The sequence below is a fragment of the Molothrus aeneus genome, chromosome 1, assembly GCF_037042795.1.
Source record: "Molothrus aeneus isolate 106 chromosome 1, BPBGC_Maene_1.0, whole genome shotgun sequence".
Taxonomy (NCBI): domain Eukaryota; kingdom Metazoa; phylum Chordata; class Aves; order Passeriformes; family Icteridae; genus Molothrus; species Molothrus aeneus.
In genome coordinates, this window is record NC_089646.1 from 119,541,627 (window position 1) to 119,555,697 (window position 14,071).

Genomic DNA, 14,071 nt, shown 5'->3' on the forward strand with positions numbered 1-14,071 from the left:
CAGAAACACACACTGTTGATACAAGAGGAAGACTGTAAGTATTTTTTATGTGAAATACCTCATTAAGCCAATTGCACACTTTAACTAAACTTTACTTGCACCAAAATAACACAAAGCAATCAAAAATAGTCTATGTTGATTCATTACATATCAGAAATGTGAGAGATGGAACTGAACTAATCCAGGAATCTGTCACTATGAGTAGCTCACCATGGAGCTGTTTTAGTTGCCTTATATGACAATACATGCAAGAGACAGGTCTGAAAAAAAACCCAAATCAGCTGATCTCTGCTATTTCCCTTTTGTTCAGTACTGGTGAGGCCACACCTGCAGTGCTGGGCTCAGTTCTGGGCTCCTCAGTAAAAGATAGACATGGATGTACCAGAGAGAGACCAGTGAAAGTCCACTAAGATGATGAAAGGACTGGAGCATCTCTCTTCTGAGGAAAAGCTGAGAGAGCTGAGGCTGTTCAGCCTGGAAAAGGCTCAGGGGGATTTCATCAATGCCTGTAAATGTGTGAAGGGAGGATGCAAAGGAGATAGAGCCAGGCTCTTTTCAGTGGTGCCCAGTGCCAGGATCAGAGGCAATGAAACACAAGAGGTTCCCAACAAACACCAGGAAACAGTTTTCACTGTGAAGGTGACTGGGTGGTGACACAGGTTGTCCAGGGAGGCTGTGGGGCTTCCCTCCTTAGAAATACTTAAAAGCCATCTGGACTCTTGTCCAGACCATTCACTCATTCAGGACTTCCCACCTGGATGCTGTTATGGAGCTAGAGAAGGGATGCCACGTTGTGGTTTGACATAAGGCTCCTTACACTGCAATTCAAGCATCAAACACACCCTCAGAACAAGGCTGGGGCATGGAGTAAAAGGTTCTAAAATGCTGAGATGTATAATACAGAGGTGCCCTTGATCTTCCTGGGAACAGAAGTGCTGATGACACATCAGCAACAGCAAAACTGCTTGTGCCCAACATAAAACAGCAGAAAATCCTTTCTAATATATTCTAATCTGTGCATGCCTCTGGGTCCCATCCACTTCTTTGCAGCTGGTACAGTTAGAAAAATACTGAGTTACGAAACACACTGAATTATGAAATGTCACTGCCTACTTTTCTGAGTACTGGTATGCACATAACTTCTATGTTAACTGAAACCTAGGTCACCCCTCTCCTTTTTGGTGGTTGAGGGCTCAGTTCACCAAAGAAAAAAACTGTATGCTTAAATATTTAAAAAACTAACAGCAGAAATGAACATATTTGTCCAGAAATTATGCTGCAGGGTATGTCTACATGCCCAATGCATCTGAGATCTCTGAGTTGGTGCCAGTGCAGGCAGGTCAGATATCAGACCTGGCACAGCCATGTTAGGGTAGAGCATCATGCAATACATTTATCCCAAACTAGGCAGCTCTGCTGCTTTCCCTATCCAGTCTTGCCCCTTGAACTGGCTTTGACATCCCTAGGCTGCACTATAGTCTAAGCAGAAAATGAAGTATGTGTTTTATTAAATTCAAAATGAAAGCATGCTTTTTTAATTCCATGGCCAACAACACTTTGATGGCTGAATTAAAGAGTTGCCTACTAAGTAAGTGATTTGAAACTATCAAATGACTGATCATCAGAATTAAGAGAATGCTTACATATCAGATATTCAAGATTAATTTATGTGTAGTGCTGCCTTTTTACTATCATTTTGATAATCAATGTGGACTTCATCTCCATGTTAAAAAAATCTAGCTGCATCATGCTTTGTAACATGCTGGTAATTCTAAATTTCTGATGACATTACAGTCAATATGATTTTATACTGATTTCAAAGAGTTTATATATATCAATAAGTTGTGAGAATTTGGCAATTACTATTTCTCATCTCTTTTCTCAATAAGAACAATTACATGAATGTGGAAGGAAGTAATGTACTGCAGATTTGCACAACAGCTGTGAATTGATGCTTACTTCAATTGATGCCATGTATTTACTGCAAATGTTATTACTTACTAAACAAACATTAGATACTCTAACAAATCTAGCATGAAGGCTATGAGTTACATGACACCAGTACACCTTATCTTCAGTTTAGAAACAGATTTAAATTAAATGGGACTTTTCCGAACACAAAGGTACAGGCTTCTCCTTAGTCAGGCAGGTACATTCTGACTTGCCACACAGATCAATTCCTATCTGAAATTTATGTTTTCATTCCTATTAATTTTCATCATCTACACCCACAGGCTGTCACAAACATTAGCAGAAGGTGGACAGTCAAAGCATTCCACCCCCTTCCCATCCCTCTTCTCTCCTTCTTCAGCCCACTAAGCTCAGATGAGGGTATATCACCATGCCACTTTCTTCTACTGACAGCCCCTCAGCAGCAAGCTTTAACTCTAGGTCTTAGGAAAACAAAGGAGTAACAGCTTTTCATCAGCTCTTGACTTTCAGCTGCTGGTTTTCTTTGCTCTAGCATTAAGGTTTGACAGCAATGTAGTAACACCCAGCAACAAGCAATGCTAAACATTCCCTGTGTAAACAGTGCCTATTTTCTTCCTCCCTTGCTTCCCATTTTACCTCTTTGTTTTTCACTTGCTATCCCTCTGCCCCACTGTATTTTTTCTCCATTTTATCATTGCTGTTCCTGCTCCACACTACATTCTCTTCAAAATATTAGGAGCCCAAGAGCTGAGCATTAAAAGCAAATATACAAATGGATCTGACACCCAGCACCTGGTAATAATTAAAAGGCACACATGCCTCAGATGTAAAAGCAAAGGGAAAAAACATTGCTTCAGATAGGTTCACACTCTCCAAACACTTACTCTGTTCCTGTGTTTAACCTACATGAAGAATGCAATTTTGAGGAAAATCTCATGTAAAAAGTAAAAAGAAAATAAAAGCTCGTGATCAGGCTAGCAGAGAATCCCTTTCCAGTGAAAATGTCTCAAGTTTTACCACGCTGCCTTGCCTCCAAATATCCTTTTTCTTTTTTTCTTGCCCTTCCATGCATTTCTTAATGCCACAGCCCAAATTCCTCACTCCCAAGTCCTTCCTACATCCAAACCTTCTTCCTCATTGCAGTCCTCTTCATTCTCTCTATAGCTTTAGAGAACATGGTTTAGTTGCTGTCTTGATGATGATCCAGCAAGCACTGGAGGGCATTCACACAACTAGTAAGGGGTTCAGAACCAGTGCACACCACTAATGTCAATAGCACATGCCCAAGCGATTCCTCTCAAAAAGGGACTGCAAACCTAAAATACTATTAAGGTGATAATTAATAAACCCATTCAGAAATAATCTTCACAATGCACTTAGTTTTTTCACAATTTTTCATGAGCAGAAAACATTTTGAAACACTAAGTAAATTCTAAGTAATCTACAGAGGACACTATTCTTATTTTTCTGCATCACTGAAGGCCATTCCAATGCATTTTCTCACCCCTCAAGAAGCTAAGTTACTACATAAACTGCATTATAAACCAGATGTAAAAAACAAGACCCACACACTAACAGAATGTGCTTATATCACAAAATTCACTAAATTCTCATTTGAACTGAAATGGCTTCTTCAGTACATCAGCTATCAGCATTTTTTACATTTCTAGATCAGTCTTATTGGAAAAAGCTGGTTTTGCCAGAGATAATCATCCAAGATACTTACCCAGTTGTGTAAGGTATATTTATTCCCCCTAGATTAATGCTTTCACATCCAACAATGAAGAGTGTTGAAAAGCACAGCAGAGACACACCACTGCAGATCATAGCCAACTTTGCAGACTCTCTTGCACCAAGTTTCAGCTTTTTTATAATGTAGCCACCTAGGACAATACCAACACCAGCACTTGGGACAATAATCACACCTGCCAAGAAGAAGTTCAAACAGCATTAAAACAGGACCTACAGAAATGGCATAAAACATAAATATTGGTATCATTCCATAATTAGATGACTGCAAATGCTGCACTAAGATCTCCATTGTCTGATTCTCTGCTAGCAAACTGAGTCAGACTTTTCAAACCTCTGGAGTGTTGCAAAGAATTTATAAAAGCCTCCTTATCATATTAGCAGTTGCCAAAGCACTATAAGAGAACTATTGTACTTACAAGCAGAAACATTGTTTTGTATTTATTTTAGAATGGGGAGAAGGGCTACATATAGGTCCAGTTTAACCATTGAAATTGGAAGAAATCCAGATTTGGACACAAATCTTCCTCCTCCCATTCTCCTGATTAATTCCAGCAAAGCACAAGTGCTAACCTCAAGCAGGACCCCAGAACCCTGCCCACCTGGAAGTGCACACCCATGCCTGGCTGCAAATTCTGCCTTCTGCATACTTTACTCAAGCTGAATAGCACCTTCCCAAGCAACTTGCATCAGGACAAGAGGAAATGGCCTCAAACTGGGCCAGGGGAGGTTCAGGTTGAACATTAGAAAGAGTGGTTAACCACTGGCATAGGCTGCTCAGGGGGGGTGGTGGAGTCACCATCCCTGGAGGTGCTCAAGAAATGACCAGAAGTGGCACGTGGTGTTTATTGATGTGGTGGTGTTTGGTCAAAGCTTGGACTTGATGACCTTGAAGGTCTTTTCCAACCTTGAGTCTATGACTCCACGACTCCTACCTCAGCATTCCTAATTCATCTCCCCACAGATATGTGTGTGTGATCAAACACAACTTAAAAAATTAAGATAATAGAATTAGGGTAAGTGTAAGACACAAAGACCTGCCTATGAAACCTCTGCTGCTGCAGTCATAAGGTTCAGCAACAATATCACCAGGTTGTCCCCACTTGTCAGGTCCTGAGGTGGTGGTAAAGTCAGCAAATGTCTTACACTGTTCTTTCCTTGTCTCACTGACATGTGAGAAGGTCTTTAATTAAAGGCTTTGCCAATAAAGATGCATTCCACATAGACATGGAATTTGAACTACTACTTGGCAGATGCATCTACAGAGATGCTAAACTTTATAATGCAAATTGTTAGAGATGCTGGTCTCTTAAAGGAGCCAGTAAGACTATCACTTGCAAATACCTTTACAATTATTGCAAAGCATACTCATTCTCTGCTAATATGTCCAAAGGTGAAAGGGACATTATATTTATCAAAATGTTGAGATTGTGAAAGCAAGAAAAGAGGGAAGAACAGCTGGCATCTTAATTATCCTGCTATCACCAATGACATTACAGAATAAAATATCACTTCAGGAGGAAGATTCTAAACAGTAAGTCTTCACTTACTGTTTAGAATCTTAAGAATCAAAACCAGTCTTTCTTCCAAGAGCAGAAATTAAATGTAGAAGCTGCACAAGTTCAAGACATGAAATTTGGCACATAGTGTTTTTTGATGATGATAAATGCCAGGGTTGTTTTAAAACTGAAAGAAATTGGAACTTAATTAAAGAATTGCTGCTTAGAAGACAAAAAATTGCCAGCAAAATCTTTACATGAAGAGATTCAGGAAGCACATGTACTCAGCTGGCAATGTGCATATTAAGCATAGATGTACAATATAAATAACATGTAAATTCTCCTTTTACTAACCAGAAAATTTGTGAACTTGTCATGTCTTTTACTTTATTAGCCAGTAGCAATCTAATACAGAATTTCCAAGTTTCCCTTTCCCATCCTTTCTACAAAAAATATTTACAAAATTAACAACTGCTGACTTCAATGCTAAGTTTAAGGGTTGGGATTGTAGAAGCAGTGCTCACTTGTCCTTGTTGCACATTCAGCCTGATATATTTAAAATTCTTCTTCTTCTGGTTCATTTTAATACTCTTTATCAAGAAATTTATAACAGGGGAAACAACAGATGTTAATAACTTCACACTTTAGGCAAGGCCACACTAGTTTTACCTCTGTTAATGTACTGGCTGTTGAGTATTTTTTCTGGCAAGAATGTTTCTGGTTTATCTTGGGAATGAAGTAAGTTATGGTGCAGCCATCCCATCAAGACTCATTACAGTAAAACTCCTTTGTGTGTAGCTTCTCTAAGCTTCAGAGAGCACACAGTCCCATGAGTCAATGTTTCCTCCTTATATGCAGAACACGGGGATTTCATGCCCTGAAGAAAATCTCATCCCAGAAACTCTCAAATAAAAAAACACCTCATGATGCTTCTCCGACTTTTCCCCTCCCCACTCTAGAAATTCCTTGCATTTCTTCCAGCCACTGCAAGTGACAAATTCTTTCCATGTGAGGTCCATTTGCCTTCCTTCTTCCTTCTGCTACTTTTTGTCCTTTTTTTGACAGATACCCCTGGGCAGCTTCACCCCATACTTCACCTGTGTCCCCACAATTCACTCCACTCCATCATTCCTAGGGCACAGTGTCTGGAAGTATGAGGGGAAAAAAGAACTAACCTGCCCAGCAATCAGCAGTTATTCTGTATGAGAAGCACTATGGAGAATTTTAAAAGATTATTACAAAGACAAATGTCTTTGACACAGCTAGAAGAGAAGGAAACATCCTCATGACACAGGCCCCAATTCTGGACAATATTTTGGCCTCCTTAAGTAGCCAAGTTCTCATTCTTTCAGTCACAGAGGAGTGTGAAGCTTAAGATTTTGTGGTCTGTAGCTCTGTTAAAAGTTGGACATAGCTGTACACTGGTACAGCAGGGGTCTCCTGAAATGACAGGTAGGAGAAGAGAATCTGGGGAGTTCTGACTAGACTAGATTGTTGTCTCAATGTAAATAAGTAAATAAGGAGAAAAATACCACCCTGAAGGAGAGAGATAACTGAAGGATGGGACAGATAAACAACTTTTCACTAAGGGGAAAAAAGATAAAGGTATTTTAAAGATCAAAGAGGAAGTAAAATTCACAGAAAGTAAGAACAGTGTTAAGAGACCTTTTAAAGCACACAAATTGCAGTCATGTCTATGGTTTTTCTAGCTTGTTTTGGTTGATTTTTTCCCCCTTGGAGACCATCAACAAATGAGAAAGCATCTGTCTAGGCCTATGCAAAAAAAAAATTAAATCCAGCCCTTTAACAATATAAATGGGTTCACATCTTACTAAATACATATAACAAACATCAGAAAATAGTCTGATTATCTAACCAAATGCAGAAAGCTGGATCCAATCACCTGTTTGAACGAACACATTTTGGTTCATTCCTAATTGACTCATTTCATTAGCCAAAGCCAAGCTTGCAAGGTAACACTATGTGGCAATGCCTTACCAGTGTAGATGCTGGCATTGGAAGCTGGGATGCCAAACTGTGACTCGATGAACTTGGGAATGAAGGTAATAAAAGCTGTGACAATGGCACTCTCAGCTGTGTATGACAAACTCACAAAAAGGAATGTCATGTTGCTTAAGATCCTGACAGCTGCTCTTGGAAGCTCTATAAAATGACAAAAATGACAAACGAATGTTATAAACAATGAGTGAGAAACAAAAGCAAACTGAAACAGAACCAATTGATTTTCTTTGAGACAGACTGGCAATAATGGCTTGCTAGCAGCTGGTACATTTGCTGGACAGAAGGGAGAGTGCATACTTGGGACTGCAGCCCTTGCTCCCTGCTCTGACTGACCCTATCTCACTGCCTCGCTCAGGGCCATGGTCCCACTTGGCACAAACACAACTGACGTGTGTATCAAAAAAACATCTGAAAAAACAGACAGTAACACCACAACAGAAAGAAAAACAGCAATAAAATGTAGAGATTTTGGAATTATTCTGATATCTTGAGATTTTCTGTGAAATAACATATATCACACTACTGAACTGACAGTACTGAGATTTGCACTCCATAGGAGGAAAAAAGAGCCTATACTCACTCCCCTGTTACTCTCTGCTTCAAGGACCATGCTTGGAAAGCTAGGGTAATAATAATAATCCAATTTGAAAGGGGAACCAAAATATTTTTAGTTAAGCATTTTTCTACATGATTTAAAAGCATTTACAATGATGCAGACAAAGCATAATGAAAAAATTGCATCAATGATATCAAGGAATCTCAACATATATTACATACAATTCAATATTCTCAGAAGGGATAAAGCAATCAATTAAAAATGAGAGTACATCATTAACTTAAATTGAAAAAGTATTCATAGATGTTGCAATTATTCTCAAATCAAATATCAAACCCCCATGAAATTCAGCACTGTAGTTAAATTAAACATTTGCATACTTTAAATTTAGTCCTGCAGTGATGTCAAATTATCATCACCCTATTCAGCACCTAATTTTTTTTTATTAAATGCCGTGATTTTAAACAAGTCTTCTTTTCCTTGAGGCTTGTTTTACCCCAGATCAAGTTTTTTTCAAGTGTTATGTCTAAGCTACTACAGTTCAGATTTTTTTCATTTGCTTTTCACTTGGTACAGAAATAGAATAGTGCTTGAATGAAAGCCAGTAGAATTCAATGACAAGAGCACCCATTAGAAATACATGTTGAGCAAGAACAACTGAGAATTTTACTGATGTTAAAAGTTGTCAAGACAAAAATCTGTCTCACTTTCTGCACTGACTCCAGTAGGTTATCTGTATAAAAGCAAACAGAATTTCACTTGTCATGTCAAAACTTGTCAAGCTGCAAATTAGCACTTAAGTTGTCTGACTTCATCCAGTATTAGCTTATGCCAGTTGTCAAAATTTATACTGAATTCATTATGAGTACTGGGTTTATAATATTCATGATGAGTACTTGGTTTATAATTTTAATGTAGTCAAATGCTCTCCTGCTACATCTATGAGGAAACATACTAAACGTTAAATACAAAGTCTGGTGGAAATAACTAATGAATAAATCATATTAAGAAGCAATCATATATCATAATCTTAATGGTTTTTACCACCTACAGGTTTAAAAAATTAAAAAAAAGAAGGTGGTGCTGTTTGCAATAGAAACAACAGGAGCAAGCAGTTATGACCATGCTGATGCTGCTGTGAGAAAGGAGTCAGGAAACAGAAAGAAGGATTGGTCTAGCTGGAAACTGAGCTACTTAGTGGCAGCTGCTCACCTGGGTTTAAAATGTGGTAGAAAGTAAGGTATCATCAAAGAGAGAAAGATAATTTTATTAGGATGATGAACTGAGTGTTCTTTGTAGAAATGAATTGGTAGTTCTTGGCCGAGAGCTGAACTCAAGATCTTTGCTAAATCAATTATTTTAAAGTCTCATCCAGACATCATAATATGTGGTAAAGTTTGCCCTTCCTGATAAAACTGAGCTTCAGGAAAATGTCTGCTTTAGAATTTTCAGTCAACTAGAGAATTAATTTGGCAAAGAACTGCAGAGCTAATGAACATTTTGCTCCGGCGCTTGTATGTAGAGCTGTACTTCTGTTGACTCCTACTTACATCTCATCTGAGCACTCAGGCTAAAGGTCATTATTCATTTCAAAACTAATTAGTATTTTGAAATGGGATTTCTCCTGTTAAGTAGATAAAACTTAATGTCTTGGAATAAGCACACGTTCCCTTATACCCATCTGAAGGGCTCTTCAGAGAACAGCTTTGCTGATTGCTATAAATTTTGGCATGAAATAAAGAGTTTATTTCTGCATGCCACACTAATGCACGCCACCTGGAGCACTTAAGACTTGATCTTCATGGTTTATAAACAGCAATTGTCTGGCATACAAAGGAAAGCTGCTATGTAGTAAGAAACTTGGAAATAAAAACACACATTCAGAGTTAGTCTTTCCCTGATTTCCTCCCATGATCATCATCAAACCTGGTGTGACAACATCTGTACTACACTTCTGAATTTTAAAACCTATAATAAAAAGGTACTGTTAAGTAACTCATTATCTTTCAACCACAGTAACCATAGTAAAAAGCAAGAATGCTAAAAACTTTAAGGATCCTTTAGACTACATAATCAATCATGCTTTTAAAACATTTCTATGTCAAATTATTTTTGTGTACCTAGCCATAGGCCTAGGTTTTGATTTCAAGGTGATTATTAAACCTATCAGGTTTGACTTTTTTGAAAGACATTCTTCTCAAAAGACATTGCATGTTTTTGCAAATTTGCATCAGTAACACACTACAGAAATTGCAATTTCTCTCGTTCTGTCATCTAAACTAATAAACCTCTATCAATTACACTCCTAGAACTAAAATAATCATTTAGCATAGCGGCAAACATGTTTATATTTCTGTGAATTATCTCAACTTTTAACATCTGATCCTTTTTTTTCTTTTTCCCCCAATAACCTAGTGCATTACTAAGAGTAAATTGAAACCTGCCTTGCTGGACTGGTTTGCTAGACTACTGGCAATTTTCTTCCTTTCATGATCTTTGACAGTATTTTTTCTCTGGTCAGTATTCATTTTTTTTTCCACTCATGTGCTGGACCATTACTTGATTCATGGTAGGGGAAAAGCAAGAAAAATCTGCAAGTAATACAAGTATTCATAAATATTTCTCTAAGCAAAGCACTGTAAACAGAATTTCAATAAAACTCAAATAATTCTGACTTCACCTCCTTTTTCAACATTTAATATAGTTTCTTTTATCCCTGTTCCTGCATACCCAGCCCAGGGCAATGCAATGAATACAATCAGGTGAATAAATCATTCCAGTCTACAGCACTATCCTTCTGCAGTCCATCAGGAAAGTCTCCTGTAAGGGTGTCCTAGGGTGACATTATGACACTCGTATCCCCATTCGTGTGTTCTGTTTATGCTGGATATGATGTTCTGTGCCTTCAAGACTGGCTCTGAAGAGTGAAAGTTTTGTTTTGGTTTCTTATCAGCCACTCCCCCACGGCTGGCAGGACACACAGACAGGGCAGTACATAGTGCAGCCTTTGCTTGGCTTTTCGCTTTGCTCTCGCTCTTGCTTCTGCTTTGCTCCTGCTTTGCTCTTGCTTTTTGCTTCTGCTCATCAGTTAGTTTAGCTAAGCAGTCCAAATTTTTCCTGGACTGTTTCTCCTTTCCCTTTTTTTGGATCTACTCGAACCTGCTCCGGACTGGGACCTGGGAAACACCAAGAGTTTACACCTTGTGGACTGCAGCAGCCATTCCTAGCACCAGAGGGACCAATAACAGAGCAATGACTCCCAAGAGAGACTTTCTGAATTTGTCATCTTTTTCAGAGTGGTGCAAGAGTGGTGTCATCCAGTATTGTTCATTTTGTGTGCTGGGGGGTGTTTTGCCTGTTAAATAAACAGGTTCTTTCCACTTCTCTCCAAGGAATCCTTCCTGAACCGGGTGGGGGGAGAGACCATGTGGGTTTGCTTTCTGGAGGGGTCCCCTTTTGGAGGTTTTCTCCCAAATTTGCCCTAAACCAGGACAAAGGGTGAGGCAGATATTAGCCAGAAGACCTCCCTTCTGCTAGTGCTCCCAGTCTGGACACACGACCCAAGCCTGCAGCTCTGGAGAGGGCTGGCTCCACACCAGGGCCTCAGGGGCAGCTTCCACTCTTGTGCCGTACAAAGCAGAGCCAAGATTTGAGTCAGAATCTCTGGTTTGTTTCTCAGAATGGAAACCAGCAAAGTGACACACAACTACGTCAAATATATCCTGCATGGAGCTAATCACTAATCTCCAGAACAGTATTTTGCCATTTCGTTATCTACTCCCACACCATTTAAACAACCTCATTCAACTCTCAGGACAGGCACTAAGCACCTGGGTGGTGGCTGGATCATTGAACAGCCCCTAATATCCCATCAAGAGAGGAGGGCTTCAGAGCCAGTTTGATATGATTATTACTTATTTTAATTTGATTTAGAGCAGGTCCTCAAGGCTCCAGTTAGCACTGCTCATCACTGCATGGAGCTATGCCAATCTTTTCTATTTTGAGCTCTTCAGGACAGTCTAAGAAAGGACAAGAGGGAACTGCCTTGCTCAAGGTCAGTGGCACTGCAGGATCTCCAGCCCATGGTCTGCTGAACCCTCTGACATTCACAGTGCCCACCAAGTACCCCCACACACAGCCCACTGTCTCCTCCTCCCTTCTGATGCCTGGCAACTGATCTTCAGCTAGCACAGAAACTCCAATCCAGTTCCTTGGCAAAGCACTTCAGTGGGCTTATCCTGCAACCACAAGCACCTCAGGAATTTCTTTTTCTCTGCTGATGCCCTGACAATCATTATTATCCTGTCTCTGCCGCTCACAGGAACTCACCAAGAAAGGCACAGGATAGCTGGTAGATGTGACAAGCCAGACAGGAATACTCTACATTTAAGAAAGGGCTGTACATAGGAACAAAACAAAAAACTCCAAAGGCTACAGAATATATGTAATTCATTAGATTAATTATTTGATTCAAATTAGATCAGTTTTTTATAAGTAATATATCCATTTGCTTTCTTTACACTGCTCCTTTATTCAATTGCACAGTAAGTTTCATTATAGTGGTAAGTGAAAGGGACTGCAGATACAATTTCCATGGTACAAAACCCTAAGGGAATATAGATTTTAAATGAAAACAGTAGTTTTGTCTGCTCAGATTCATGTGTTATCTCTACATATGGGATTGAACCATGGTTTATTCATTATAAAACTTCTCTAGCTCATGTAATCTACGCTACCTCTATCTTTCCCAATAAACTACATCCAGTTTTCTTCCTCCTGTGACCTACTTACTCTTTTATTTAGTACTTTTGATACCTGACTCAGAAGCATTCTTCAGCTCACATTTTCTACTTGAAACGTAAGTAAGAAAAGACTGAATTCCAAGCCCTTGCAACTTGAAACAAGTGAAAAAGCAAAGTTGTATCTGTATTTTTATCTGATTTCAGCTCCACCATGGGCCAAAATAAAGCTCAGGTCACTGAAGTTTGAGGCTACTTGCAGATGGAGCCAGTTTTTGGTTTATTTCTTCAGCTTATACTGGCAGTCAATGCAGAAAAAAATACTCTTATGACTTTTTTATACCTTTTCATTCACCTAGAGAATTAATTATGAAATTAGAACAAGTTAGAGCAGGAGAAAAATCACTTTGCCAGGCTTCTCAGGTAAGATGAGATCATACTGGAAGAAGAAAACAGTTACTTTCCTTACCAAAGCTGCATAGATTTCAGAGATTTGATGGCACTGACCTCTCTCATGGCAGACTATGACATCATTGATATTTATTAGTATAGAACAGAAGATATGACCCACTAAATCAACAGTCTCCTGGCTACTGCCTAAATGGAGTTTCTGCCCACAGTGCTATAAAAAGATGAAGCTCTGAAATTAAATGGAAAGTATAAAATGTACACTGCATCTCAGAAGAAGCCATGCTAAATGACTTAGACACATATGATCCTTTTTTCCTTCCCATTATAAACAAAATTACCTCAGCTGAGAAGCTTGAGGCATGATCTTATTCCATAAAGCCCACTTAAACTGGAAAAATAATTAAATGATAGTGCATTCCTGCTGTAGTCCTTCTTTGCTAGAGTAACTGAAACTGAATGGGAAAGCTATTATCAGCTTATAGAAAAATACTTTTTCTGCTTATCTCAACTAGCTTGCTATCTTTCTGGCATGTTTCTTTTCACTGTTCCACATGGTGAAGTTTCTCCTCTAAAGAAAACTAAAAGTTTTGTGTAGTAAAAGTTCTATTTTGGTAGCTCCATTAACACATTCATATAGAATTTTACAGAATGTATGTTATACATCTAGGCAGATACACACCAAAGAAACACATGCCAAGATGAGACATACAGAAGTTTTCATTTGTGTAAAAAACAGTCCTAGAAAACATTCTCCCAAGCAAATACTTGTTTTTTTCTGTACTTGCTGTACCTGTAGAGACAACATGGCCTGGAAGGTGAAACTGTGTATCAGAGAACCTGCATCAGCAAACCCACCCAGCTGCAGTTCATCTGTACACTGTATTTCACCAGGTGCACCCAAGGGTGAAGCAGTGTCTCTGCTGTGACACTGTCTGCAATCATTAGGAAGGAGTCCAGCAAAGACCAGACTCCCCCAGTTCCCTGTGCTACCGAGAAAATCTTGACAGGACTAACCCTGAACTACTTCCACTGATCAGAGGCCAGTAAGTTTGAAGGCAAATAGAAACCACAACTGGTTGTGTGGATTGAGGAGAAAACAGACTCACAAATATGGAGACTAGAGTCTTTAAAGGAGGAAGGAGTGTGGTTTTTTGCTTCTCCAT

General features: G+C 39.0%; 1 protein-coding gene across 1 annotated transcript in view; it reads right to left on the reverse strand.

Moving 5' to 3' along the window:
• SLCO5A1 (solute carrier organic anion transporter family member 5A1) overlaps positions 1 to 14,071 on the reverse strand; it is a 66,725-nt gene that overhangs the window by 12,046 nt on the left and 40,608 nt on the right. The window contains exons 4-5 of the mRNA XM_066547107.1: positions 7,179 to 7,343; positions 3,659 to 3,857 (exon numbers count right to left, since the gene is read on the reverse strand). Of these exons, the coding sequence (XP_066403204.1) occupies positions 3,659 to 3,857; positions 7,179 to 7,343 (364 nt within the window). The remainder of the gene's footprint in view (positions 1 to 3,658; positions 3,858 to 7,178; positions 7,344 to 14,071) is intronic.